Source organism: Dicentrarchus labrax, unplaced genomic scaffold (genome assembly GCF_905237075.1).
Source record: "Dicentrarchus labrax unplaced genomic scaffold, dlabrax2021, whole genome shotgun sequence".
Taxonomy (NCBI): Eukaryota; Metazoa; Chordata; class Actinopteri; family Moronidae; genus Dicentrarchus; species Dicentrarchus labrax.
In genome coordinates this window covers 348,346-374,340 of record NW_026136716.1, presented here as the reverse complement: position 1 = coordinate 374,340, position 25,995 = coordinate 348,346, and the positions used below count along the sequence as shown (strand labels likewise).

At 40.4% G+C, this 25,995-nt stretch overlaps 3 protein-coding genes and 2 long non-coding RNA genes across 17 annotated transcripts in view; 3 read left to right on the top strand and 2 right to left on the bottom strand.

Moving 5' to 3' along the window:
• Nucleotides 1-809: 809 nt before the first annotated feature.
• On the top strand, nt 810-22,857 carry mlpha (melanophilin a). Of its 4 annotated transcripts, none has more exons than XM_051428177.1 (16): nt 1,076-1,098; nt 2,223-2,336; nt 5,447-5,668; nt 7,168-7,280; nt 7,359-7,403; nt 7,663-7,721; nt 7,800-7,889; nt 10,908-11,007; nt 17,307-17,500; nt 17,604-17,684; nt 17,780-18,013; nt 19,959-20,129; nt 20,672-20,833; nt 21,107-21,163; nt 21,626-21,671; nt 21,846-22,857. In XM_051428177.1, exons 2-16 carry the CDS (start codon nt 2,227-2,229, stop codon nt 21,887-21,889), a joined length of 1,728 nt encoding a protein of 575 aa, XP_051284137.1. In that variant the 5' UTR covers nt 1,076-1,098; nt 2,223-2,226; the 3' UTR covers nt 21,890-22,857. The 4 variants fall into 4 exon arrangements, with proteins under 4 accessions (XP_051284135.1, XP_051284137.1, XP_051284136.1 ...); XM_051428176.1 differs by having other exon boundaries at nt 10,905-11,007; XM_051428175.1 differs by having other exon boundaries at nt 810-1,098; nt 7,168-7,403; nt 10,905-11,007.
• LOC127378871 (uncharacterized) lies at nt 2,792-7,174 on the bottom strand. 2 transcript variants are annotated; one of them, XR_007888209.1, is made up of 2 exons: nt 6,730-7,174; nt 2,792-4,135 (listed from the first exon to the last, which is right to left on the bottom strand). It is a non-coding gene; the product is annotated as an uncharacterized LOC127378871 (long non-coding RNA). The 2 variants fall into 2 exon arrangements; XR_007888208.1 differs by lacking the exon at nt 6,730-7,174 and adding an exon at nt 5,422-5,542.
• Nucleotides 7,883-10,350, bottom strand: LOC127378869 (uncharacterized). 9 transcript variants are annotated; one of them, XR_007888203.1, is made up of 6 exons: nt 10,185-10,350; nt 9,979-10,120; nt 9,653-9,946; nt 8,933-9,620; nt 8,480-8,777; nt 7,883-8,291 (listed from the first exon to the last, which is right to left on the bottom strand). It is a non-coding gene; the product is annotated as an uncharacterized LOC127378869 (long non-coding RNA). The 9 variants fall into 9 exon arrangements; XR_007888200.1 differs by having other exon boundaries at nt 8,480-8,717; nt 8,917-9,946; XR_007888205.1 differs by having other exon boundaries at nt 8,480-8,543; nt 8,917-9,946.
• On the top strand, nt 18,025-19,946 carry LOC127378867 (endoglucanase-like). Its single transcript, XM_051428190.1, has 2 exons — nt 18,025-18,535; nt 18,566-19,946. Exons 1-2 carry the CDS (start codon nt 18,443-18,445, stop codon nt 18,911-18,913), a joined length of 441 nt encoding a protein of 146 aa, XP_051284150.1. The 5' UTR covers nt 18,025-18,442; the 3' UTR covers nt 18,914-19,946.
• A 651-nt stretch (nt 22,858-23,508) lies between the features above and the next one.
• lrrfip1b (leucine rich repeat (in FLII) interacting protein 1b) overlaps nt 23,509-25,995 on the top strand; it is a 31,107-nt gene continuing 28,620 nt past the window's right edge. Inside the window, exon 1 of the mRNA XM_051428174.1 lies at nt 23,509-24,192. Within this exon, the coding sequence (XP_051284134.1) occupies nt 24,103-24,192 (90 nt within the window). The 5' untranslated portion in view covers nt 23,509-24,102. The remainder of the gene's footprint in view (nt 24,193-25,995) is intronic.

The following is a 25,995-nucleotide window of genomic DNA, read 5'->3' as shown; positions in this document are numbered from 1 at the left end:
GACTGTAATCAATAGAGTAATATCAGAAACAGACTGTAATCAATAGAGTACTATCATAAACAGATTGTAATCAATAGAGTAATATCAGAAACAGACTGTAATCAATAGAGTAATATCAGAAACAGACTGTAATCAATAGAGTAATATCAGAAACAGACAGTAATCAATAGAGTAATATCAGAGTGTAATCAATAGAGTAATATCAGAGTGTAATCAATAGACTGTAATCAATAGAGTAATATCAGAGTGTAATCAATAGAGTAATATCAGAGTGTAATCAATAGAGTAATATCAGAAACAGAGTGTAATCAATAGAGTAATATCAGAGTGTAATCAATAGAGTAATATCAGAGTGTAATCAATAGAGTAATATCAGAGTGTAATCAATAGAGTAATATCAGTGTTGTATCAGAAGGAGGTTTTCTGCCACTGACACTCACTGAGTGCTTTGTATTCTGGCTCTTGTTCCAATAAAAGCTCAATGTTACTGTGGGTGTTTATTGTCTTTCTCAGCTCAGGACTACTGACATCATTCAGCTCAAACAGACAGTATGTGGACAAAAGTTTGTGGACGCTGTTGTCCAGCAGAAAGCAGAGTGGAGGCTGTCATAGAAACATATTAATGAATTTCTTGTCTTTCTTTACATTTGGAACCGAAATCTTTATGAAAGTGTGTGTTGAATTCTTCCAGTCCAGCAGGGGGTAGTATCATCCCACTGATGAAGATGAAGGTGAGTTACATGAAGGTGAAGGAATAATCAGTCCCTCATTTTATAATATTAAACATTTTATTTAGTTAAAACTTCATCTCAGTGATTTTCCTCACGTTCTTCCTCCTCACAGCGGAGGCAGTGTCTGACCACTCTTTCTTTCTTCTTCTTTAAATATAAAACATATTAAATGATGACTTTATCTCAATCTTTCCTTTATTTTCTAAATGTTATGACTTAATTGTCACATTTTCTCTCTCTCTCTCTCTCTCTCTCTCTCTCTCTGTGTGTGTGTGGTTGTCATGAGGACGTGTCATGTGATCAGCTGATTCTCTCAGTTTAAACTCAGATGTTTCATCATTCAGCAGCTGGAACACACAGAAACACGGTGAGTCTTTATTTTCTCCTCAATCACAGTCTTATTAAAACTAAAGATGTTATTGAATTATTGAACAACTTTAAATCTTTATTTTCATACATTTGTTCTTTACTTGTTTTAAATTGTTTCAGTTACTTCAGTCAATAATCAATAAATTAATTTGATCAGTAGGAATCTATATAAAGAAAAGACAGAACACATCAGGAACGTATTAATCTGTTTAATTTTAAAATCCAGTCAGATATTAAAGAAGTTGAATGTAATAAATATCTGAGAGGGTCAGAGTGAAATCTTCGGTTGTGTAACATGTTTCTGGGTGTGGTGACAAACTGCAACTTAAAAACAGCAACAAAGAAATCACTGCAACCAAAGTTTAAACGGATTAAGCTTTTAAAAATACACTTTTCTTATAGTTTAAATGGAGTTTAATGAGACTTTAACCTGAGTGAAGTTTCTACATGTTTAAACTACAGATCTAATGATATTCAACAACTTTTAACACTAAAAAATAACTACATGAATTCCTAAAGAGCTGTCAGAAGACAGGTTCCCAAGAGTTACAGGCCTTTTTCCAGTTCATGTAAAACTGACCCTAAACCTCTGACCCTGCTCTGGTGTTTCAGTGGGAGGAGCTGGAGGAAACAGAGGTCTGATGGTCAGACACAGAAATGAGCTTGTTTCATACTAAAATGTAAACTGAAAAATATAAAGGACCAAGAATAGAACCCTGAGGAACTCCACTAAAGACTATTGTTACTGTTTGATTGATGCTTTGCTTCTGCTTAATGTATAACCAGGACCTCTTTCAGTGACACAAGGATAATAATCTGACATTAGACTGAAGTTGCCTCTGGTGATTTTAAGGAAAAGGTTGTGTACTGTAAAGTATCATTTGGAGTTATATAGACACGTTATATTTGAAATATTACAATTCTTTTATATTACAATGTTTTCTGAAAGTGTTTTCATTACAACATTACGATGATATTTTTCACATTATCACATATTAGCATGAATATTGAAACTATAAAGAACCAACAACAGAACCCTGAGGAACCCCACGAGTTGGTATTAACACTCTCAATGTGATGGATGAAATCAGCTTTAACTTTGGTGTATTTTTATAATTTCAGCATCATGGAGAGAAAACTGGATTTATCCCGTCTGACGGACGAAGAGGCCAAACACGTCTGGGAGGTGATTCAACGAGACTTTAACCTCCGAAAGAAAGAAGAGGAGAGAATCGGGTACGTACTGAACATCCATCATCCATCATCCATCATTTATCTTCCATCCATCCATCCATCCATCCATCCATCCATCCATCCATCCATCCATCCATCCATCCATCCATCCATCCATCCATCCATCCATCCATCCATCATTACCTCCACCTTCGGGGGGCTGTGGTGCAGAGGCAGATCGGGTTGTCCCCTAATTGGAAGGTTGTTGGTTCGATCCCCAGCTCCTGGTGCCACACGCTGAAGCATCCTTGAGCAAGATACTTAACCCTGAATTGCTCCCGATGCCGTGCATCGGTGTGTGAATGTGTATGAATGAGTTAGTTTCTGTTTTATGGGCTTTACCATCACTGAGTGAATGTGTGTGAAAGGGCGAATGTGCCATGTAGTGTAAAAGCGCTTTGAGTAGTCGGAAAACTAGAAAGGTGCTATACAAGTACAGGTCCATTTACCATTTACCATTCAGAGAAAAAAATATATTTATTATTATATTATTTATTCTTTTTATTCTTATTAGTTTGTGTTATTCAAACCAGGTGTGAAACTCAGATATTGACACCAAAATGAACAAAAAATAGAAACTTTTATGAAAGCTTTATGTGTTTTGGTAAAAAGTTGATTTTATGATGTCACTAATATCTGTGTCATAAAAACATTTTAAATAATGAATTAATTTACAAATATTTTGGACAATGAACTAAAAATGTTAATTCATACCGTAAATAACTATTTATGTTGTTATTATTTATACAAACATTACAATGTTAGTTACGTATAAAGGCTTATACAGACATATATACAGTATATGTTCATATACGATAGATATGATCTGACGATCACTGAACTAAACTATCGATTCCTTTGTGTTAATATTGATTAAGTGAAGTCGACAGAAGTTTGTTGGAGCATCTTCAGCTGCTCACCTGTCCAGGTTTCTGTGTGTACTGAACCTCGTTCGTCCGTCAGCAGTTTGAGTCTCTGAGTGTTTGAATCGTTCATGTGACTGTCGAGGAATGTGATGGTGAAAGACATCGTTGTTGTTTCAGTCGATCACCACTCGGTCACACGGACAACAGTCTGCTGGAGAAAACAGGAAGCTCACAAAGACGCTTTGTGTCCCCACTGAAGACTCCAACTCCCATCAGCCCCGGGGGCAAACACATTCAGAGACACGCTCAGAGAGACAGACAGGAAATACATTGTGAATATATATTCACAGAGGAGTCAGAATCAGTCACTAATAACTGATAATCAACAAGCACATGGTTGAAGGACAAAGTGCAGCTTCAGTCTGAATGAATCAATAACTCCTCTGTGCCGGCTGGAAGCTCCTCTGATTATCTGATTATGACATTTAGAGTTCCCACAAACATTTTAATCTAATTCACACACGATGTGTTTAGCTCAGGCACATATTTTAGTTTGACCTCAGTATCATACAGCTTTCATAAAGCTTGTGTTGGTTAGTGTTAATGTTCGTTAGTGTTGGTTAGTTAGAGTTAATGTTTGTTAGAGTTAATGTTCGTTAGTGATGTTAGTGTCGGTTAGTTAGAGTTAATGTTCGTTAGAGTTAATGTTGTTTTCATATGGAGCCGATCAATGAGAAATGAGGCTACTGAAGAGGATCCGACTCATTCTTCCTTCTGTACAGCACCATGCATTTTAAAAATCACAATATCATCCAAAATCTCACCTCAATCCAAGCAGGAAGTTGAACCAAATGAAACCATATTCCTCAGTTTATCTTAGCACAGTTTCCTGATTCATGACCCATTGTCAGGGAGGGTTGTTGTCTTCTGTGCATCCTGTTTGATAATAATACAGATCAGAGGTCAGTGCTGTAGAAACAGGTCAGAGGTCTGTACGGTTTATTTGATTCATATAATAGTAACAATAATGATATTATTAATATTAACTTTATTTCATAACTTTTAGTGAGTCCAATAATTGTGTGATTTCTGTGAGCAATCACACATCACATGTTGTTATGTTCAGTCTTCATTTAGCCTATTATTGTTTTATTATTCTAACGTTAGGGTTAGAGGGTTATTATTACTACAATCAGATCGCTGTGTGATGGTCACAGTTCAATGTCTTGGTCGAATTTATGAGATATTCACATTTTGTTTTCAGTTTATTTAATTGATTAAGAGCAGTTTCACTGGGTCAGAACTTAATGGATACCCTGCAGCCAATCACAATCCAGTATTCACCCAGACCATGATGTGATATATTAATATATATTATATTATTTATAATCCTGTGTGGAGATAGAAAGCATTTAGTTCTTTGTAGAAAAATATCAGGACTTTTATACATTTATGTCCAGCTCAGGCAGGAATGTATTTTCTGGCACAGAGAACCGCTCTTCACTATTTCAGATTTCTTTAGACGAAACAATGACTTGATGTTAGCTGAACTCATGAAATAAAGTGTGAAGCTCAGATCTTTGACCCTTAGAGGAGACAATTTGGTGGCGTTGAGAGGAATGTGACTGGTCCCTGCAGCAGTGTGAGCATGTAAATGTGGTGTGAATGTATGTGGTACTGAATGACAATAGATCCACTGTGGTTGGGAGAGTTTCCCTCGAGGTGGTCGTTGAGCTTTAATGATTCTGTCACATGAGAACAAACTCTCTTTCACAAGATGTTCAGCTGCTTCACCATCTGTTTACTGACACACTGCTGTTTGAATAGGAGTCAATAGGAGTATTAATATAAGATTGTATACTACAGGCCAAATCCGCTTTCTTTATGCTCCCATCAGTTGTGAAATTTTGGCCAATTTTGCTTCCATAACACGTCTTCTTTCTACTAGTGGACAGAAAACAGCCCAAATACACTTTTAGTGTTTATTTTACTTCACGTTGTCTGTTTGCATCTGTAGATTTCAGCTAAAGTTAGTGTTAGATAAACTCTGAAAAGAGAAAAACCTTGACTCTGATATGAAAGTTTAATGTTGCTTTATCTCTATTTATTTCTGGAAATGAGCATATTTTAATGAGATAATGCCTCATGTACATATTTAAGCATGAAACTTCTGGTACCAGTACACTCTGAAAAGAGAAAAACCTTTGACTCTGATACAGTACCATCCTCTGTCCTCCTGTTTTGCAGCGACCTGAAGACTAAAATCGAGAAGGAGGATACGAAGCGAGAGCTGCTGGGCTCTCAGAGTCAGCTGTCTGACTCGCTCTGCATCCGCTGCCTGCAGCCCTTCAAGTTCCTGGTCAACAGTAAGCGTCAGTGTCTGGACTGCCGCATGTACACCTGCAAGTCCTGCAGCCGCTACAACAAGAAGGAGCACGGCTGGGTGTGTGACAACTGCCGCATGACCAGGTGAGACACCCACCGGCAGATGTGGGTCCTGACAGCGCAGGTGAGGAACTTGTGGTCACATCTGTGGTGAGACTGCTCGTTAACTCAGTGACAATATGTGATGATGCAGTCATTTTGTGTCCAATCAAATCCACAATGGAGCCAACCATCACTCTGTATGCTGACATGTTAGCCATCTACTATTAGTTAAAGTCGACCTGTTCTGCTCATTTCCAGCTCTGTATTCTCCGTCTGCACTAGAGTAGCTGCATTGGTTGCAATAAAAACCCATATCATTCAGTCTTATGGAGAGGTTTCCTGATGAGTTTCTGGTCTCAGTCTCTAGTTTCAGTCTTCTTCCATACAGCATGATGTTCATTTAGTAACTGATGGTCCCATTTAGAGTAAAACAGACCATAAAGCAGGGTATGCTTTAGGGCGGGGCTACCTTGTGATTGACAGCTCATTCTCAGTGAGTCCGTCCAGCTCAACACACCAAACTCAGATCAAACTGTCAAACAGTGCTGATCAGATATAGATCCAGATTCTGTTGTTGACTATGTCTCTCCTCAAATCTGTTCACAAACACATTTTACTGTTTATCTGGAATACCAGATCCTGTGTGAGCAGGAGAGCCGCCATTGTTTCCAAACCAAGAGCAGCCAATGAGAGCAGCTCAACTTGCAGTACGTGACCTCCGCTGGCTGCTAAACACCAACATGGAGACGACCTTAAAGCCCAACTGGAGGCTTCAGGTCCCAGTCTTTCAGCAGCAGTTAGCTAATAGCTAATAGCTCAAATGAATGAGGCAGAGAAGCTGCAGACATCAGAGGAAAAGTCTTCTGCAGACAGAAACTTAAGATAAAGAAATCTGTTGGTTATTCATTAAAGTAGAAACAGGTTGGAAACATTTTACTTTTAGTAACATTTACCTCGTTACTGACACCTCATTAGTATCAACTCGAAGATATATTAGAGATATATTACAATAACTACAAGCACAAAACTTCCATGACCCAGTTAAAGCTCCAGTGTGTAGGATTTAGTGCCATCTAGTGGTAAAGTTTCAGATTGTACTTAACTGTATCTGATGACCTGGGAATGAAGCCAGTGTTTGTTAAGAACAACAGGGAGGACCTCAGGAGCAGACACACAACCAATCTGAATGTTCGAGACAGTTATTGTTTGGTGTAATTGTTGTGGTGGAAGAGATCCAGAGGGCGCTGACAGAGGGAGGTGAAGGATGATAGATCGCCTGAAAGCAGGTGAAGAACCAGGGTTGACTAGCAGAGTGGCTTCAGGTGTGCAGGTTGAGAATCAGGACCAGAGGAGGGACAACGATGCCACGCCCCCACAGGGAAGGGGCAGGAAACAGCTGACATTAACAGAGTTTGGTTTGTCCGTTGTAAAATGTAAAGCTTTACATTGTTTGCTTGGAGGTAATATTTGATCAGGTGTTAGCTCGGAGGTTTCAGTGCTCCACCTGTTCAGATCACGGTGTCTGTTGTGTGGATCTGCAGAGTGGTGAAGATAGGTACTGTCGGTTGGTACCACGACAACGTGAGAAACCGCTTCAAACGCTTCGGCAGCGCCAAGGTGATGAGGTCACTGTACAAGAGGCTGAACGGAGACGGTGAGTATGCCATCACCTGTGCTAAGATAAAAATTCCTTTTTATTATTTATCTACGTTACTTCCTGTTTCTTCTTCAGGTGGCCGCGATGACGACACTCAGAGTATGCCGGACGTCCGCAGCCGTGAGTCTCTGCTGAAACTCTTCTCGGTCAACGTATACGGCGGCACACACAGACATTAGGTTACATTAAAATGAACAAAGTGAATGGAACTAAAGTCACAAAAAGAGGCATTATCAGCTGTTTAACAGCAAAAAATTATATTGAAACATCTTTTAAACTTTAGAGACAATAATTAATCTCCATATTTATCAGGAGGGTTTGAACTGTCCGAACTTAAAACCTTCTGAAAGTGTGTTTTAATGCCAACCTGTCTTCGTAGATGTGTACAACGGGGCCGAGGACGACCATGGAGAGGCCGACGCTCAGCGCTACAAAGTGGTAACGTGGAAATACAAACGTGGTAACTGGGTTTCAAACCTGCAGATTTAAAACTTGTCATTTCTTCTTTTCCTTAAGATGAGGAAGAGTAAACGTCTGCTGTCGGTTCATCCTCTGGACTTCGACCCTGAGGAATATTTCCCTCATTCACGTCGACCGTCTGTACAGGTAGCTATAGTACACAGCACCTAAATACACAACACCTAAAGTACACAGCACCTAAATACACAGCACCTGAAGTACACAACACCTAAAGTACACAACACCTAAAGTACACAGCACCTAAATACACAGCACCTGAAGTACACAACACCTAAAGTACACAACACCTTAAGTACAACACCTAAAGTCAACACCTAAAGTACACAGCACCTAAAGTACAACACCTAAAGTCAACACCTAAAGTACACAGCACCTAAAGTACAACACCTAAAGTCAACACCTAAAGTACACAGCACCTAAAGTACACAGCACCTAAAGTACACAACACCTAAAGTTCACAGCACCTAAAGTACACAACACCTAAAGTACACAGCACCTAAAGTACACAGCACCTAAAGTACACAACACCTAAAGTACAAAACACTTAAAGTACACAACACCTAAAGTACACAACACCTAAAGTACAACACCTAAAGTACACAGCACCTAAAGTTCACAGCACCTAAAGTACACAACACCTAAAGTACAACACCTAAAGTACACAGCACCTAAAGTACACAGCACCTAAAGTTCACAGCACCTAAAGTACACAACACCTAAAGTACACAGCACCTAAAGTACACAACACTTAAAGTACACAACACCTAAAGTACACAACACCTAAAGTACACAACACCTAAAGTACACAGCACCTAAAGTACACAGCACCTAAAGTACACAGCACCTAAAGTACAACACCTAAAGTACACAGCACCTAAAGTACACAACACTTAAAGTACACAACACCTAAAGTACACAACACCTAAAGTACACAGCACCTAAAGTACACAGCACCTAAAGTACACAACACCTAAAGTACACAGCACCGACAGTACAACACCTACAGTACAACACCTAAAGTAGAACACCTAAAGTACACAACACCTAAAGTACACAGCACCTAAAGTACAACACCTAAATTACACAGCACCTAAAGTACACAACACCTAAAGCACACAGCACCTAAAGTACACAGCACCTAAAGTCACAACACCTAAAGTACACAGCACCTAAAGTACACAGCACCTAAAGTACACAACACCTAAAGTACACAGCACCTAAAGTACACAGCACCTAAAGTACACAGCACCTAAAGTACAACACCTAAAGAACAACACCTAAAGTACACAGCACCTAAAGTACAACACCTAAAGTGCAACACCTAAAGTACACAGCACCTAAAGTACACAGCACCTAAAGTACACAGCACCTAAAGTACACAGCACCTAAAGTACACAACACCTAAAGTACACAACACCTAAAGCACACAGCACCTAAAGTACACAACACCTAAAGTACACAGCACCTAAAGTACAACACCTGAAGTACACAACACCTAAAGTACACAGCACCTAAAGTACACAACACCTAAAGTACACAGCACCTAAAGTACACAGCACCTAAAGTACACAGCACCTAAAGTACACAACACCTAAAGTACAACACCTAAAGTACACAACACCTAAAGTACACAGCACCTAAAGTACACAGCACCTAAAGTACACAGCACCTAAAGTACACAGCACCTAAAGTACACAACACCTAAAGTACACAGCACCTAAAGTACACAGCACCTAAAGTACACAACACCTAAAGTACACAGCACCTAAAGTACAACACCTAAAGTAAACAGCACCTAAAGTACACAACACCTAAAGTACAACACCTAAAGTACACAGCACCTAAAGTACACAACACCTAAAGCACACAGCACCTAAAGTACACAACACCTAAAGTACACAGCACCTAAAGTACACAGCACCTAAAGTACAACACCTAAAGTACACAGCACCTAAAGTACACAGCACCTAAAGTACACAACACCTAAAGTACACAGCACCTAAAGTACACAGCACCTAAAGTACACAGCACCTAAAGTACACAGCACCTAAAGTACAACACCTAAAGAACAACACCTAAAGTACACAGCACCTAAAGTACAACACCTAAAGTGCAACACCTAAAGTACACAGCACCTAAAGTACACAGCACCTAAAGTACACAGCACCTAAAGTACACAACACCTAAAGTACACAGCACCTAAAGTACACAACACCTAAAGTACACAACACCTAAAGCACACAGCACCTAAAGTACACAACACCTAAAGTACACAGCACCTAAAGTACAACACCTGAAGTACACAACACCTAAAGTACACAGCACCTAAAGTACACAACACCTAAAGTACACAGCACCTAAAGTACACAACACCTAAAGTACACAACACCTAAAGTACACAGCACCTAAAGTACACAGCACCTAAAGTACACAGCACCTAAAGTACACAGCACCTAAAGTACACAACACCTAAAGTACACAGCACCTAAAGTACACAGCACCTAAAGTACACAACACCTAAAGTACACAACACTTAAAGTACACAGCACCTAAAGTACAACACCTAAAGTACAACCGCTAAAGTACACAGCACCTAAAGTACACAGCACCTAAAGTACACAGCACCTAAAGTACACAGCACCTAAAGTACACAGCACCTAAAGTACACAACACCTAAAGTACACAGCACCTAAAGTACAACCGCTAAAGTACAACAGCTAAAGTACACAGCACCTAAAGTACACAGCACCTAAAGTACAATCTTGAATATATAACTGTATTGATAATGTATTAATGATTCATTAATGTATTGATAGTGCATTGATAATGTATTGATAACGTATTGATAATATATTAATGTATTCATATTATGTGATAATGTATAAAATATTTATTAATTATGGATAACATATTGATAATGTATTGATAATGTATTGATGTATTGATAATGTATTGATAACGTATTGATAATATATTAATGTATTCATATTATGTGATAATGTATAAAATATTTATTAATTATGGATAACATATTGATAATGTATTGATAATGTATTAATAACGTATTAATAACGTATTGATAATGTATTGATAATGTATTGATAATGTATTAATGTATTAATAATAATGTGTGATGTGCAGCAGATGCAGGAGGATCGAGCTCACAGGAACGATGTGGACTACGATATGTACAACCACCGAGTGAACCGCAGGAAGAGTCTGGACCGATACGCCATGAGACCTGGTACAGTACACACAGTACACACAGTACTACACACAGTACACACTGTACTACACACAGTACACACAGTGCTACACACAGTACACACAGTACTACACACAGCACTACACACAGTACTACACACTGTACTACACACAGTACTACACACTGTACTACACAGTACTACACACAGTACACACACAGTACACACTGTACTACACGGTACTACACACAGTACACACAGTACACACACTACTACACACAGTACTACACACAATACACACAGTACTACACACAGCACTACACACAGTACTACACACTGTACTACACTGTACTACACAGTACTACACTGTTCCGTGAGTCAAGCTGAATGCAGTGATGAACTCCACTGAGTTTTTTAACGGACGTGCTACGGTAAGCGTACTGACTCACTTCCGGTTTACTTCCTGCTCTGTGTACACTGTTTGGTGCTGTAGCTCTGTCAGTGAACGCTAAATATAAATTAGTTTTACTCGTTACAGCGGTTATTTACCCGCTTAACATTTAAACGTAGACTAGTTCTACTTAAACACTCGGAGTTTCTCCCTCTTTTAGGGACTTTTCACTACTTTCAAAGTTTTTCATACACTCTAGTTTCATTAGCATTAGCAGTTAGCTATGGCTTCTCCCTCTCCCTCTCCTCTGTCCTGCTCAGTGTGTCAGATGTTCAGTTATTCCTCTGCCTCCTTTAAAGATAATGGTACCTGTATTAAATGTAGTTTATTTACTGCGCTGGAGGCGAGGCTTAGTGAGTTAGAGGAACGGCACCGCACCACGGAGATATCTTTAGCCGCTATAGTTAGCCAGCCCCCGGTAGCCGGTGCGGTCCGACCGAAGGTAGCTTCTGTTAGCTCTGTAGATCCCCCGGTAGTTCCTCCGGTAGTTCCCCCGGTAGATCCCCCGGTAGTTCCTCCGGTAGATCCCCCGGTAGTTCCTCCGGTAGTTCCCCGGTAGTTCCTCCGGTAGTTCCCCCGGTAGTTCCCGAGCAGCCGGGAAGACAGGGAGGCTGGGTGACTGAGCGAAGGAAGACTAGAACGGCGAAGCCCACAGGTCACCACCAACCCCTTCATGTTTCTAATACATTTTCCCCACTCAGCGATACACCCGCTGAGGAACCAACTCTGATTATTGGCAGCTCCATAGTCAGAAACGTGAAGTTAGTGAAGCCAGCGGCCATAGTTAAATGTATCCCTGGGGCCAGAGCGGGCGACATTGAATCAAATTTAAAACTGCTGGCTAAAGATAAACGTAAATACAGTAAGATTGTTATCCACGTCGGCGGTAACGACACCCGTTTACGCCAATCGGAGGTCACTAAGATTAATGTGGAGTCGGTGTGTAACTATGCTAAGACAATGTCGGACACCGTAGTTTTCTCTGGACCCCTGCCCAATGTGACCAGTGATGACATGTATAGCCGCATGTCGTCATTCCACCGCTGGCTGTCGAGGTGGTGTCCAGCAAACGATGTGGGCTTCATTGATAACTGGAAGCCTTTTTGGGGAAAACCTGGTCTGATTAGGAGAGACGGCATCCATCCCACTTTGGATGGAGCGGCTCTCTTATCTAGAAATATGGCGAAGTTTATTTCTAAAACCTGACAGTCCAGAGTTAGGACCAGGAAGCAGAGCTGCTGTCTTACACACTTCTCTGCTCTTTCTTTAGAACAGTCACCCACCCAAACCCCCATAGAGACTGTGTCTGTCCCCCGACCACCTAAACTATTTAAAGAAATAAAAACAAGAGGAGTTCAACATAAAAATCTAATAAAAATTAAAACCAACTCCTCAGTAGCACAAAATAAGAGAATGAAATGTGGACTGTTAAATATCAGGTCTCTGTCCTCTAAAGCTGTTTTAGTGAATGAATTAATATCAGATTATGATATTGATTTACTTTGTCTTACTGAGACCTGGTTGTCCCACGAGGAGTATGTTAGCCTAAATGAATCCACCCCCCCCAGTCATATTAATACTCACATTCCTCGAGGCACTGGCCGAGGAGGTGGAGTGGCAGCTATATATGATTCGAGCGTTTTAATGGACCCTAAACCTAAACTAAATTATAATTCATTTGAAAGCCTTGTTCTTAGTCTTTCTCACCCAAACTGGAAAACACTGCAGCCAGTTCTATTTGTTATAGTGTACCGCGCTCCTGGACCGTACTCTAATTTTATATCTGAATTTTCAGAGTTTCTATCAAGCTTAGTCCTTAAATCAGATAAAGTAATTATTGTAGGTGATTTTAATATTCATGTGGATGTTGACAATGACAGCCTTAGTAATGCATTTATATCATTAATAGACTCAATTGGCTTCTGTCAGAGTGTAAATAAACCAACTCATTGTTTTAATCACACTCTTGACCTTGTTTTATCATATGGCATTGATATTGAACATTTAATAGTGTTCCCACATAATCCTTTCCTATCTGACCATTATTTAATAACTTTTGAATTCATACTATTAGATTATAAGCCATTAGGCAAAACTTCCTACAGCAGATGTCTATCTGACAGTGCTGTAGCTAAATTTAAGGAGGAGATTCCTTCAGTGTTTAATTCAATGCCATGTCTGAATTTAACAGAGTCCTATAACAACTTTAGTCCCTCTGAAATTGATAATCTTGTCGATAGTGCTACAGGCTCACTACGATCAACATTAGACTCTATCGCTCCTATAAAAAGGAAATTATTAAAACATAGGAGACTAGCACCTTGGTATAACCACCAAACCCGCCAGTTAAAGCAAATAGCTAGGAAATCTGAAAGGAAATGGCGCTCTTCCAAATTATCAGAATATCGCTCAAATTGGCAAGATGATCTTAAGATTTATAGAAAGGCCCTCCGTAATGCCAGAGGAGCCTATTACTCAGCACTAATAGAAGAAAATAAGAACAACCCTAGGTTCCTCTTCAGCACTGTAGCCAGGCTGACAGAGAGTCACAGCTCTATCGAGCCACATATCCCCATAAACTTAAGTAGCAATGACTTCATGAGCTTCTTCTATAATAAAATTATTACTATTAGAGAAAAAATTAATCACCAACTGCCATCAACAGTTATCAGTGGCTCTCCAAGTTCAGGGACTTCTGTCAATGTAAACTTAGATGTATATTTAGACTGTTTTTCTGCTATCGATCTTCATCAGTTAACTTCAATCATTTCTTCATCGAAGCCATCAACCTGTCTGTTAGACCCGATCCCAACTAGGCTGCTTAAAGAAGTTGTTCCCTTAATTGGCACTTCTTTACTGGATATGATTAATCTTTCTTTATTATCAGGATATGTACCACAGTCCTTTAAAGTAGCTGTAATTAAACCCCTTCTTAAAAAGTCTACTCTTGACCCAGGGGTTTTAGCCAACTATAGACCGATTTCTAACCTCCCGTTCCTCTCTAAGATTCTGGAGAAAGTAGTCGCCAAAGAGTTGTGTGACTTTCTACATAACAATAGTTTATTTGAGGATTTTCAGTCAGGATTTAGAGTTCATCATAGCACAGAGACAGCTCTGGTTAAAGTTAATAATGACCTTCTGACTGCTTCTGACAATGGACTTGTCTCTGTACTTGTATTATTAGATCTTAGTGCTGCATTTGACACCATTGACCATGATATTCTTTTACAGAGACTTGAGCATCAAATTGGCATTAAAGGAACTGCCCTAACCTGGTTTAAGTCATACTTATCAGATCGTACTCAGTTTGTACATGTTAACGATGAATCCTCCATAAATACTAAAGTTAGTCATGGAGTTCCACAAGGTTCTGTACTTGGACCAATACTATTTACTTTATATATGCTCCCTTTAGGCAACATTATTAGGAATCACTCCATTAACTTTCACTGTTATGCAGATGATACGCAGTTATATCTATCAATCAAACCCAATGAAATTAATCAATTATCTAAATTACAAACATGTCTTAAGGACATAAAATCCTGGATGACCTGCAATTTTCTGATGTTAAACTCAGAAAAAAACGAAATTCTTGTTCTTGGCCCCAAAAACCTTAGAGACTCATTGTCTAAAGATATAGTGACTCTAGATGGCATTAACTTGGCCTCTAGCACCACTGTCAGGAATCTTGGAGTTATCTTTGATCAGGATTTGTCATTTAACTCCCACATAAAGCAGACCTCTAGGACTGCCTTCTTTCATTTACGTAATATTAGAAAAATTAGACACATACTATCACAGACAGATGCAGAAAAACTAATCCATGCATTTGTTACTTCAAGGCTGGATTACTGCAACTCTTTATTATCAGGTTGCCCCAATAAGTCCATTAAAACGCTCCAATTAATTCAGAACGCTGCAGCACGAGTACTGACAGGAACTAGAAAAAGAGATCACATCTCTCCTGTACTAGCTACTCTGCATTGGCTCCCTATAAAATGTAGAATTGAATTTAAAATACTCCTCCTCACCTATAAAGCTCTTCATGGTCAGGCCCCTTCATATCTTAAAGAGCTCATAGTACCCTATTACCCCACTAGAACACTACGTTCTCTGAATGCTGGGCTACTTGTGGTTCCTATAGTCTCTAAAAGTAGAACAGGAGCCAGAGCCTTCAGTTACCAAGCTCCTCTCCTGTGGAACCAGCTTCCAGTTGTGGTTCGGGAGGCAGACACCCTCACCACATTCAAGAGTAGGCTTAAGACATTCCTCTTTGATAAAGCTTATAGTTAGGGCTGGATCAGGTGAGTCCTGAACCATCCCTTAGTTATGCTGCTATAGGCCTAGACTATCGGGGGATTTCCCATGGTGCACTGAGCTACTCTCTTCCTCTCTCTTTCTGCACTCATTCATGTCCCTTTAATGCATGTTACTAACTTCACTTCTTCCCCGGAGTTCTTGTGCTTTCTCGTCTCGCAGGTTCTCATGGATCCTGGTGGAGCCTCCTGCCATGGTCCTGCTTGACTGCCATTGCCAATACTGTTGTTGCTGTGCACCTGTCTGTCTGTCTGTCGCTCTCTCTCTCTCTCTCTCTCTCTCTCTCTCTCTCTCTCTCTCACCCCAACTGGTCGAGACAGACGACCACCCACCTAGAGCCGGAGGATCTGTCCTAGGTTTCTGCCTTTTAACAGGCAGTTTTTCCCTTGCCCTTGTCGCCAAGTGCTTGCTCATGGTGGTACTGTTGGGTCTCTGTAATTAATGTTAAAGAGTTCGGTCTAGACCTGCTCTATTTGAAAAGTGTCCTGAGATAACTTCTGTTATGAATTGGCGCTATACAAATAAAATTGAATTGAATTGAATTGAATACACACAGTACACACAGTACACACTGTACTACACAGTACTACACACAGTACACACTGTACTGCACACAGTACACACAGTACACACAGTACTACACACAATACACACAGTACTACACACAGTACACACAGTACTACACACTGTACTACACACAGTACTATACACAGTACTACACACAGTACTACACACAGTACACACAGTACTACACACAGTACACACTGTACTACACACAGTACACACTGTACTACACAGTACTACACACACTATACACAGTACTACACACAGTACACACAGTACTACACACAGTATACACAGTACTACACACAGTACACACTGTACTACACAGTACTACACACAGTACACACAGTACTACACACAATACACACAGTACTACACACACTACACACAGTACTACACACAGTACACACAGTACTACACACAATACACACAGTACTACACACAGTACACACAGTACTACACACAATACACACAGTACTACACACAGTACACACTGTACTACACACAGTACATACACAGTACTACACACTGTACTACACACAGTACACACAGTACACCACACAGTACTATACACAGTACACACAGTACACACAGTACTACACACAATACACACAGTACTACACACAGTACACACTGTACTACACAGTACTACACACAGTACACACAGTACTACACACTATACACACTGTACTACACACAGTACACACACTGTACTACACACAGTACACACAATAAACACAGTACGTACTGTGTATGTATTTACCTGTGTGTACTGTGTGTATTTACCTGTGTGTACCTGAGTGTATTTACCTGTGTGTACCTGTGTGTATTTACCTGTGTGTAGTGTGTGTATTTACCTGTGTGTTCCTGTGTGTTCCTGTATGTATTTACCTGTGTGTACCTGTGTGTATTTACCTGTGTGTATTTACCTGTGTGTATTTACCTGTATGTACCTGGGTGTATTTACCTGTGTGTATTTACCTGTGTGTACCTGTATGTTGTCAGATGACTACGGAGAGAGCAGGATGGTCCGGACTCGCTCTCTATCTAAGATCAGCTCCTCGGTGGCTCGGCAGCAGTACGTCGACACCTCTGATGAGGAAGATTACCCGAGATACCCCCCCATGTACCAACAGCCCCCCCACCGCCGCCGCAACAGCAGAGCGTCCTCGCAGGAGAACCTTGGACAAGCCCCGCCCGTAATAGTCCATCTGTTTTATAACCCATACAGAACAGAAACTGGATCTTCTACCGATAACTGGAACTGTTCTTCTGCTCCTCATTTTCTCTTTTCCTGCTCAGATGAACGAGCTGAACAAACGCATGTTTGCCATCGAGAGTCTGCTGAGCCGCCTGGAGGAGAAGATGACACCAGCTGACGAGGTGAGGCGGATGTTTGTAGACCGGACTGTTATGGTTTGGTTATTTTGAAATTCTTCATTGATTCATCCATAAATGTATTTCCTATCTTCCTGCAGACATCGGCTCCATCGGGTCAGAATGAGGAGGAGAAGCTGAGGAGGAAGCTGAGTGAGCTGGCGGGGAACCTGAGTGATAAGGGCCTGTCGTCAGACGACGAGGCCGGGAAGAAGCCCTTCTCTGTGGGTAAAGGTCCGGCTGGCGTCAGGGGTGGCCCCTCGGCCACTCTGGACTCTCTGAAGGACAAAGAACTGAGCTCATCCAGCGACGAGATGCCTACAGAGGCCCAGAAGGTAGGGAGGAGGTCGGGACGTACAACCGGACCTTTTCTGGGTTCAAGCTCAGGACAGTTTACAGCAAATGGGAACCTGGAGGTTTCTGAAACAACTCACATTTACCTCATAGAGTGCAAGATGGATCTAAGATCTCATTCACACCAGTTATTGTCTTCATAGAGCCACATTAATGAACTAATCAATAATCAATACATTCATTCAGACCAGGACGTTTTGTAAATGTCCAGGATCCCATTTGTGGTGAATGTAGTAAAGAGTCCTCCCACAGCATGGCTCAGCTTATCCCCAAAGACAGGGTTATAATACAGTGGAATATAAATCTGATTTCTATGTGTCTCTATAATAATCAGATTATTGATCAGTGTATTGATCAGTAAACGGGTTGTAGCATAGCTTTGTTCCTCTGCTGCCTGTGGACTGATCTCTATGTGTCTCTATGTAGGGATGAGGGTCAAAGGTTGTGACCTTTATGCTCCCGAGTGCCAACAGTGGGCAACACAGAGTCCAACACAGAGTCCACAACACAGAGTCCAACACACAGAGTCCACCACACAGAGTCCAACACAGAGTCCACAACACAGAGTCCAACACAGAGTCCACAACACAGAGTCCACAACACAGAGTCCACAACACAGAGTCCACAACACAGAGTCCAACACAGAGTCCACAACACGAGAGTCCAAAACACAGAGTCCAACACAGAGTCCAACACAGAGTCCACAACACAGAGTCCACAACACAGAGTCCACAACACAGAGTCCAACACAGAGTCCAACACAGAGTCCACAACACAGAGTCCACAACACAGAGTCCAACACAGAGTCCAACACAGAGTCCAAAGTCAAAGCTAACATTACTGCTAAGCTAGTGGATCTGATTGAGCTGTTAGCTGGATAACGTTAGCTTGGTTGCTAACATAGTGAAATACTGTCAGCTAGCTTCCTCCAGACTCACAGGGCTGATGTGGCTGGTTTGTTGTTTGTTACTTTGCCAGCTGGCGTTGTGGGGCGGATAACGGATAACGGATAGCGGATAGCGGATAGCATGATTCAGCATTGGGTTGCAGCTAGCTGGCTAACATTAGCTTGCTTGCTCACTAACATTATTGCTAGCAAAATACTATCTGAGGGGATATGTTGGTTGGCTAACGTTAGCTTCCCCAGCTATCCATGATACTGACTGATGTATTCTGACAAACGGTGTTGATTTTAGCCAACAATAAATGATGTAGCGGTACAATGCTAACGGTTGCTTTCTAGCTAACTGTAGCTAAACTAAGCTGGGGTTACAACCAAGTGTGACATCACTCATCGGTTTGTAGAGAATTGTTCTGAAGCCTTGAGTTTGGCGTTTTGGCCACCGCCATGACAGCAGAGGTCACGTAGTGCGAGTTGAGCTGCTCTCATTGTTGGTTTGGAAACAATATTCGGTTAACTTTACATTTAGAAGCTTTAAGAACAAGAATAAATCAAAGAATGTGTTTAATCTGCTCTTTTATAAAGATTAGTTCTTCTGCAGAAAGGAAACAGACTGACCTCCTGCTCACTAACAGACTGCGTCAGTTAACAACCTTCAGAGGTCAGCACAGCAGCTTGTGTAAATGTCAGCAGCTACCTGCCTGGATCCAGACACCTGCAGACTTCTTCTTCAGTGGTGTTTATTAATCATCGAAGACAGGAGCAGTTAAAGCCGTTGTTATGATTCATAGTGTGGACTCGGAGGGAGTTTAGGTTCCTGATGGTTCTCGTTAGAACCTGTATCCTGTTCTGATCAGTCCAACATTGGCCACGATCAGACTGAATATATTTGGTAGTGATGATATGAGTAATGAAGTATCATCACTACCAAAGTGAGCTGTGTTTGTGGCTCCAGGCCGGTAGCTGCTCCAGGATCAGGTGTTGTTTTCCAGCTGCTAACATCTGTCCCTCTACATGGCTTTCAGAGATCAACTGCTGCTGCCCTCTGTGACCTCACCACTGAGGTCCTGAGAACCATTAATGCCACAGAAAACGCAATGGTCGAGTACGGCCTCTCAGAGCCGGTCGACAGATCCCACTTAGTAGGCACTGACGTTAAGCAAGCAGATGATGCTTTCAGGGAACTTGAGGAAAATGTAAGCTTCAATCATGAACTGCTCGTTTCCCCCTAACTTCTTTTTGTCCAAAGGTCAAACTAAGCAGAATCCTCCCGCCGCGTCTGACGCATGATACAAATGTCTGGACTGGCTTTACTCTCCCTGGCTGCAGTCTCACCAACAGGGCTGGGTATCTGTAACACAAACTGGGTCCGGGTCCAGGTCCGGGTCCAGGTCCGGGTCCAGGTCCGGGTCCAGGTCCAGCAGGAGTTTTCATTTAGAAAAGGGTTGACGTGAAATCCAGTTCTCAGTGATGTGTTTATGGTTGTTCAACCTCTTAATTATCATATTAAATTCAAAGAACAAAAACTGATAATAATAAAATATTGATCACATGATCATTTCCCTTTAAGATACTTTTTACAATCAGCTGATGATCATTAGTGGATTTCACCGTCACTGTTTTACAGTCATACGCAGCCCTGTTGTTGATATTATTGTTGTTGTTGTTGTTGTTGTTGTTTAGGTGTGTTAGCGCCCTCTCAGCTGACACAGGTGTGTCTGTCATGTTACCTGTCCAGGTGTACATTGCAGCCGGTCAGTCGTACGAACTGGAGACGAAGCTGCGGCGACTCGAGCAGAGCGCCAAGAACCGTTTCGGAGGGACGACGGACTCGGAGCTGTCGGAGCTGGAGGACGTGGTGGCGCTGACCGCCGCCAGAGTCCAGAGCGCCGAGAGCGAGGTGGGCGGAGACACACACCTGTATGAAGTCCACCTGTACAGTTACCACATTCAGAGAATCTTATAAATACAACAAATTATAATCATAATAATAAAATAACCGTCAACAGTTCGCTAATCATTTATTTATTATTATTATTAATAAATTAGTTAGCTAGTTAGCATATCGATAACATTCAATGAGAAAACAGTTTCACAGAATTCTTCCATCAGGAATAATAATGAATTATGGGATGTTGTGATATTGATGTATTGATTATGGTTTTCTCTGCAGGTGTCGGATATTGAGAGTAAGATTGCTGCTCTGAACGCTGTAGGATCGAAGAAGAAGGTCAGATTGTTAAATATATTAAATTGATTACAACATGATCAATATTACTGTCAATAATTATTAGAAAATAATCTTAATTTTCTTTATTTAAAACTATTTAAAACTACAGAACATTTATATGGAACTTTATGTGTTGAACTGTAAGAAGTTATAATTATGTAATCTGGTAAATAAAAAATTTGTATCTCATAAAAAAGATTAACTGTAAATATATATTAAATTAAATATTTTTAAGTATATTGAATATAATTGACTCTAAGCCCCGCCCCTTTTAGAACTTCTGTTAACGAGCTAGCTAATCTGCATCAAACATTAGCTAGATAATTAGCTGCCTAACTAGCTAACGATCTATGTAAATTAGCTGACTAGTTAGCTAGTGTTTTGCTAACATTAGCTAACTTAAGATGTGACTATGTCTCTTATTTTATTAGTTTTTAAAAAAGTTTCTTTGAATAAAAACAGGTTTCTGGAGCTCATCAGAGGAAAAAATCAACACAAGAGTTCTGCAGTAAGAAACACTTTTTATTGTCACTGTAATAAATGTAAACAATATGTTGAGACAATCATTGTTTTTATTTATCAGAGGGTTCAAAATACAAATATGTTTACAGATATATGAACAGTAAACTGACTGTGTTGTTGTTGTTGTTGTTGTTGTTGTTGTTGTTGTTGTTCTTGACAGAAAACACAAACGGAGCTCAGTGGAAATCAAACAACATGTACTAAACCTGCTGGAACCAGCTGAGAGCAACACAAAGCTTGTTGTTGTTGTTGTTGTTGTCATTCACACTTTAAGATTAAAGTTAATAAAACTACAAAAATACTAATTCAGATTAAAGAGTGAAAAATGTGTGAATTCAACATTAATCTTCTTTTTCCTTTTTGGCTCTAAAATGAATTCCTTTATTATTATTATTATTATTATTATTATTTAATATAAATATTCTCTCGTCCTTCAAAAGACACAAAAAATAAAAATGTTTACAAATAGAAAACTGAAAAACGTCCATAAAAAATTAAAAGATAAAATAAAAGATAAAAATCCAAAAATAAAATAGAATATAAATAAAATAAAACAATTTAGAATTCAAAGTAAAGATTTTCAAGAAATAATTAAAATCTACAACCTTTTTTTTTTAGATAAAACAAATAAAGAACATTAATTTAGTTTAATTACAGTTAAAAAAGGTTTCTGGTTTCTGTAAAAAAGTTCATTAATTAATAAACTGAATAATCAGAATTATAAATGTGAAAAATCTGAGTCTTCAAATATTTTACAAACTTTTAAATCGATGTAATCTTGGCAGCTTTGAGCTTCCGTAGAATTTAAATGATCAGCTTTTTAACAGAAATAATTGATTTGTTTCATGTTTTCAGCATTTCTGATCAGGTCTGATAGGATCAATATATTTACACAATGATATCAATGAATTCCAGGATAACAAGAGAAAAATCTATTGATCGACTGCTGATCGTAAAGAGGATGTTATTGATCAGTATTGGTAATATTGACGTTTAGAAGAATAAAAACGTTTAGTTTGATGGATGTATTGATTATTGATGAAAGGGAATACTGTTTTGATGATGATAAGTGATGGATGTATTGATTATAGATGAAAGGAAATACTGTATTGATGATGTTGATATTTGTGTCGGTGTTCGGCTTTCTGATCAATAAACAATCAATAAAAGACTGATTGAGTCTGGATCCTTCTTTTATTTTGAAACTGGTGACCGGATGCAGTATTCAGTCAAACTAACTCAAATAAACGACTTCCGTGGTAACCTTCAAAATAAAAGCCCGTATGAGTAGTTTCATACTAGAAGAGAAACAAACGTTATCAATGATCGATAATGATTGATAATAATTGATTATTGATGAGTTTATGATTGAGTCAATTCAACATTTAAATAACAGAATCAAATCAATCAAAACATAAATATAGTTTGATTATTTTAAATTGTTATTATTCTAATAATTCTGAGTGTTTTAAACATCTGCTTATTATTGTATATTTACTTTATTGGTTTTATAATATATATTTGTTTTCTTCTCAGTGATACATACTATTATATTTGATTTTCATTATGTCTAATATTTTAACCTTTAAGCAATCATTATTGTTCTTTATTTATTATTATCATTAATAATCATTATTGTTAATATGAAATATACATATTTTGATGATTAGTATTGATATCAGTATTGATTATCAAAAAAGCAGCTGATAATCGTCAGGTTTTATTTTGAAAACAGAGACTTCCGGTGTGTATCTGAATGTTTCTGCTCTGACAGAGCAGATCCGCCCCTCCACAATAAAAGCCTCCTTCCTCCTCGGCCCCACTGCGGAGCGTGTCTCGGCGGTGCGTTCAGGGCCCTGCATCAGCCCCGTGTGGCCTTCAGGGTCTCCGGAGGGAACGGGCAGTAAACTTTGGCGGCGGCTGTTGACGGTGGCAGATTAACGGGTTTACCGGGCCGCATTACCGACGCTCACTGAGGGATGTGAACGCAGGCGACAGTAACAGTAACCGGTGATTCTGAACGGTTTCCGGTTGTGACGTTCGGCAGCGGGGTAACGTAAGCTCGGCCGCAGCCGCTGCGGACGTCCTGCGGCCGCCGAGCCGCTTCTGGAAATATCGATATTATCGCCTCAAACTGATCAGTTTCATATTCTCCGACTCTCCACACCGAGTGCGGCTCTTCTGGACTACAGGAGCCCCCGGTGCAGCATTCGGCCCAGTAATCCGGTCCCGAACCGCGGAGACTGCAGGATCTAACCGGAGAGAAGGTGACCGCCGAACCGCGTCAGAAAAACACAGATTTTAAACACAAGCCGGATTTTTATTGTGATTCCGGGCTCTGGGGACCGGGTCTGTCTGATCCGGACTACAGGAGACCCTTGTGGATCATTCGGCTGCCGGTAAAAATCTGCTGGACGATGGGGACTCAGGGACCGGGCAGGAAGAGGATCCCGAACCGGGAGAAAGTGACGGCCGAGGACGATGCTCTCAACCAGATCGCTCGGGAGGTGAGTCAGCTGATCGATACTGTTATTGATAGGATTATTGATCGCTGATTGATATGAAGGTTACAGTAAAGTGGGTGCCACTGCGGAGGATCCGGTACCACAGTCAGACCGGACCGGAAGCACCCCCACTAATTAATTAATCTACAAAATAAAATCTGATCGATCATGGATTGTAAATAAAAACAAACAAAAATAAAACAACTAAAGTAACAAACAAATCAATAGAAGGAACACTGAATTGACTTAATAAAATCTTTAAAATGACAAAATAAATCATATTAATAGTTATTATTAATAATAATAGAATAATGATAACAATTTATAAACAATAACAATAAGATACACATGGTTGTCTCATGGCTACAATAAATATAAATAATATGAATCCATCTACACTCCTGAGGAAGTACCCACATTGTGTGCTGGTGCAACCAGGTTGTAAGAAGAACTTCAAAATAAAACAAAAGAGTCTTTATACATTTATTGAAAACTAAATTTAAAGTTTAACAGTCTGTTCAGCTAAAGTTTAACACCGGAGATTAAAAAGTCCAAATCTGCACAAAGATCTGGACAGAAAGTTGAGAGCTAGACCCAAAAACATTTCACCTGCGCTGAGCCGGAGGATCCAACGGGGGTCCGTGAACACACAGACCGGTCCTCGACCCTTACTGATGCTGACTGTAGCCCGATAACCATCAGACGGCGTCTGTGACAGAAGGGCTTAAAGAACAGAAAACCACGCCTCCTCCCACGCCACAAACCTGCTGGTTGAACTTTACAAGAACCAAACATGGACACTGAACGGTGGAAGAAAGTTTTATTCTCTGATGAGAAACATTTGAATGTTACTGGCATTAAAAGGAGATCCACTGGAGATGTTTCCTATGCAGCACAGTGGAGGAGGCTCCATCATGATCTGGCTGCTTTTTTCTTCAATGGAACAATGGAGCTTCAGGTTGTGGAGGGACGTCCACCCCTAACCCTAAAGTCCCTAACCCCTAAAGTCCCTAACCCCTAACCCTAAAGTCCCTAACCCCTAAAGTCCCTAACCCCTAACCCTAAAGTCCCTAACCCCTAAAGTCCCTAACCCCTAACCCTAAAGTCCCTAACCCCTAAAGTCCCTAACCCCTAACCCTTAAGTCCCTAACCCCTAACCCTAAAGTCCCTAACCCCTAACCCTAAAGTCCCTAACCCCTAACCCTAAAGTCCCTAACCCCTAACCCTAAAGTCCCTAACCCCTAAAAGTCCCTAACCCCTAAATCCTAACCCTAACCCTTAAATCCCTAACCCCTAACCCTTAAGTCCCTAACCCCTAACCCTAAAGTCCCTAACCCCTAACCGTAACCCACAGCCGGCTGTGTGGAGATGTTGCAGCGGGCATCCATTCCCTGAGGGCCCTCGTCTGTGTGGGAATGATGGTCTTTCTACAGGACAACGCTGCAGTTCACAATGCCCGCCGCTTGTGAACTCGGTCTCTTCCTGCGTGTTGAGAACGTTTGGGGATGGATGGAAAGGGATGTTTACAGAAACAAAGATCAGTTCCAGACCGTGGATGTCTTTCTTCGTGAGGTCATCTTCACCACATGGAGCAACGTTCCCACCATCCTCCTGGAAACACTCACATCAAACATACCTAAACAAAGTGATCAACAACATATGAAATATATTAACTCTATATATTCATTATATTAATGACAGTAGCAGTGGGGTAAAGAGATGAATAATGACCTCCTCAGTTTTCTATAGACGACAAAAGCTGCCGTGTGTGTGTGTGTGTGTGTGTGTGTGTGTGTGTGTGTGTGT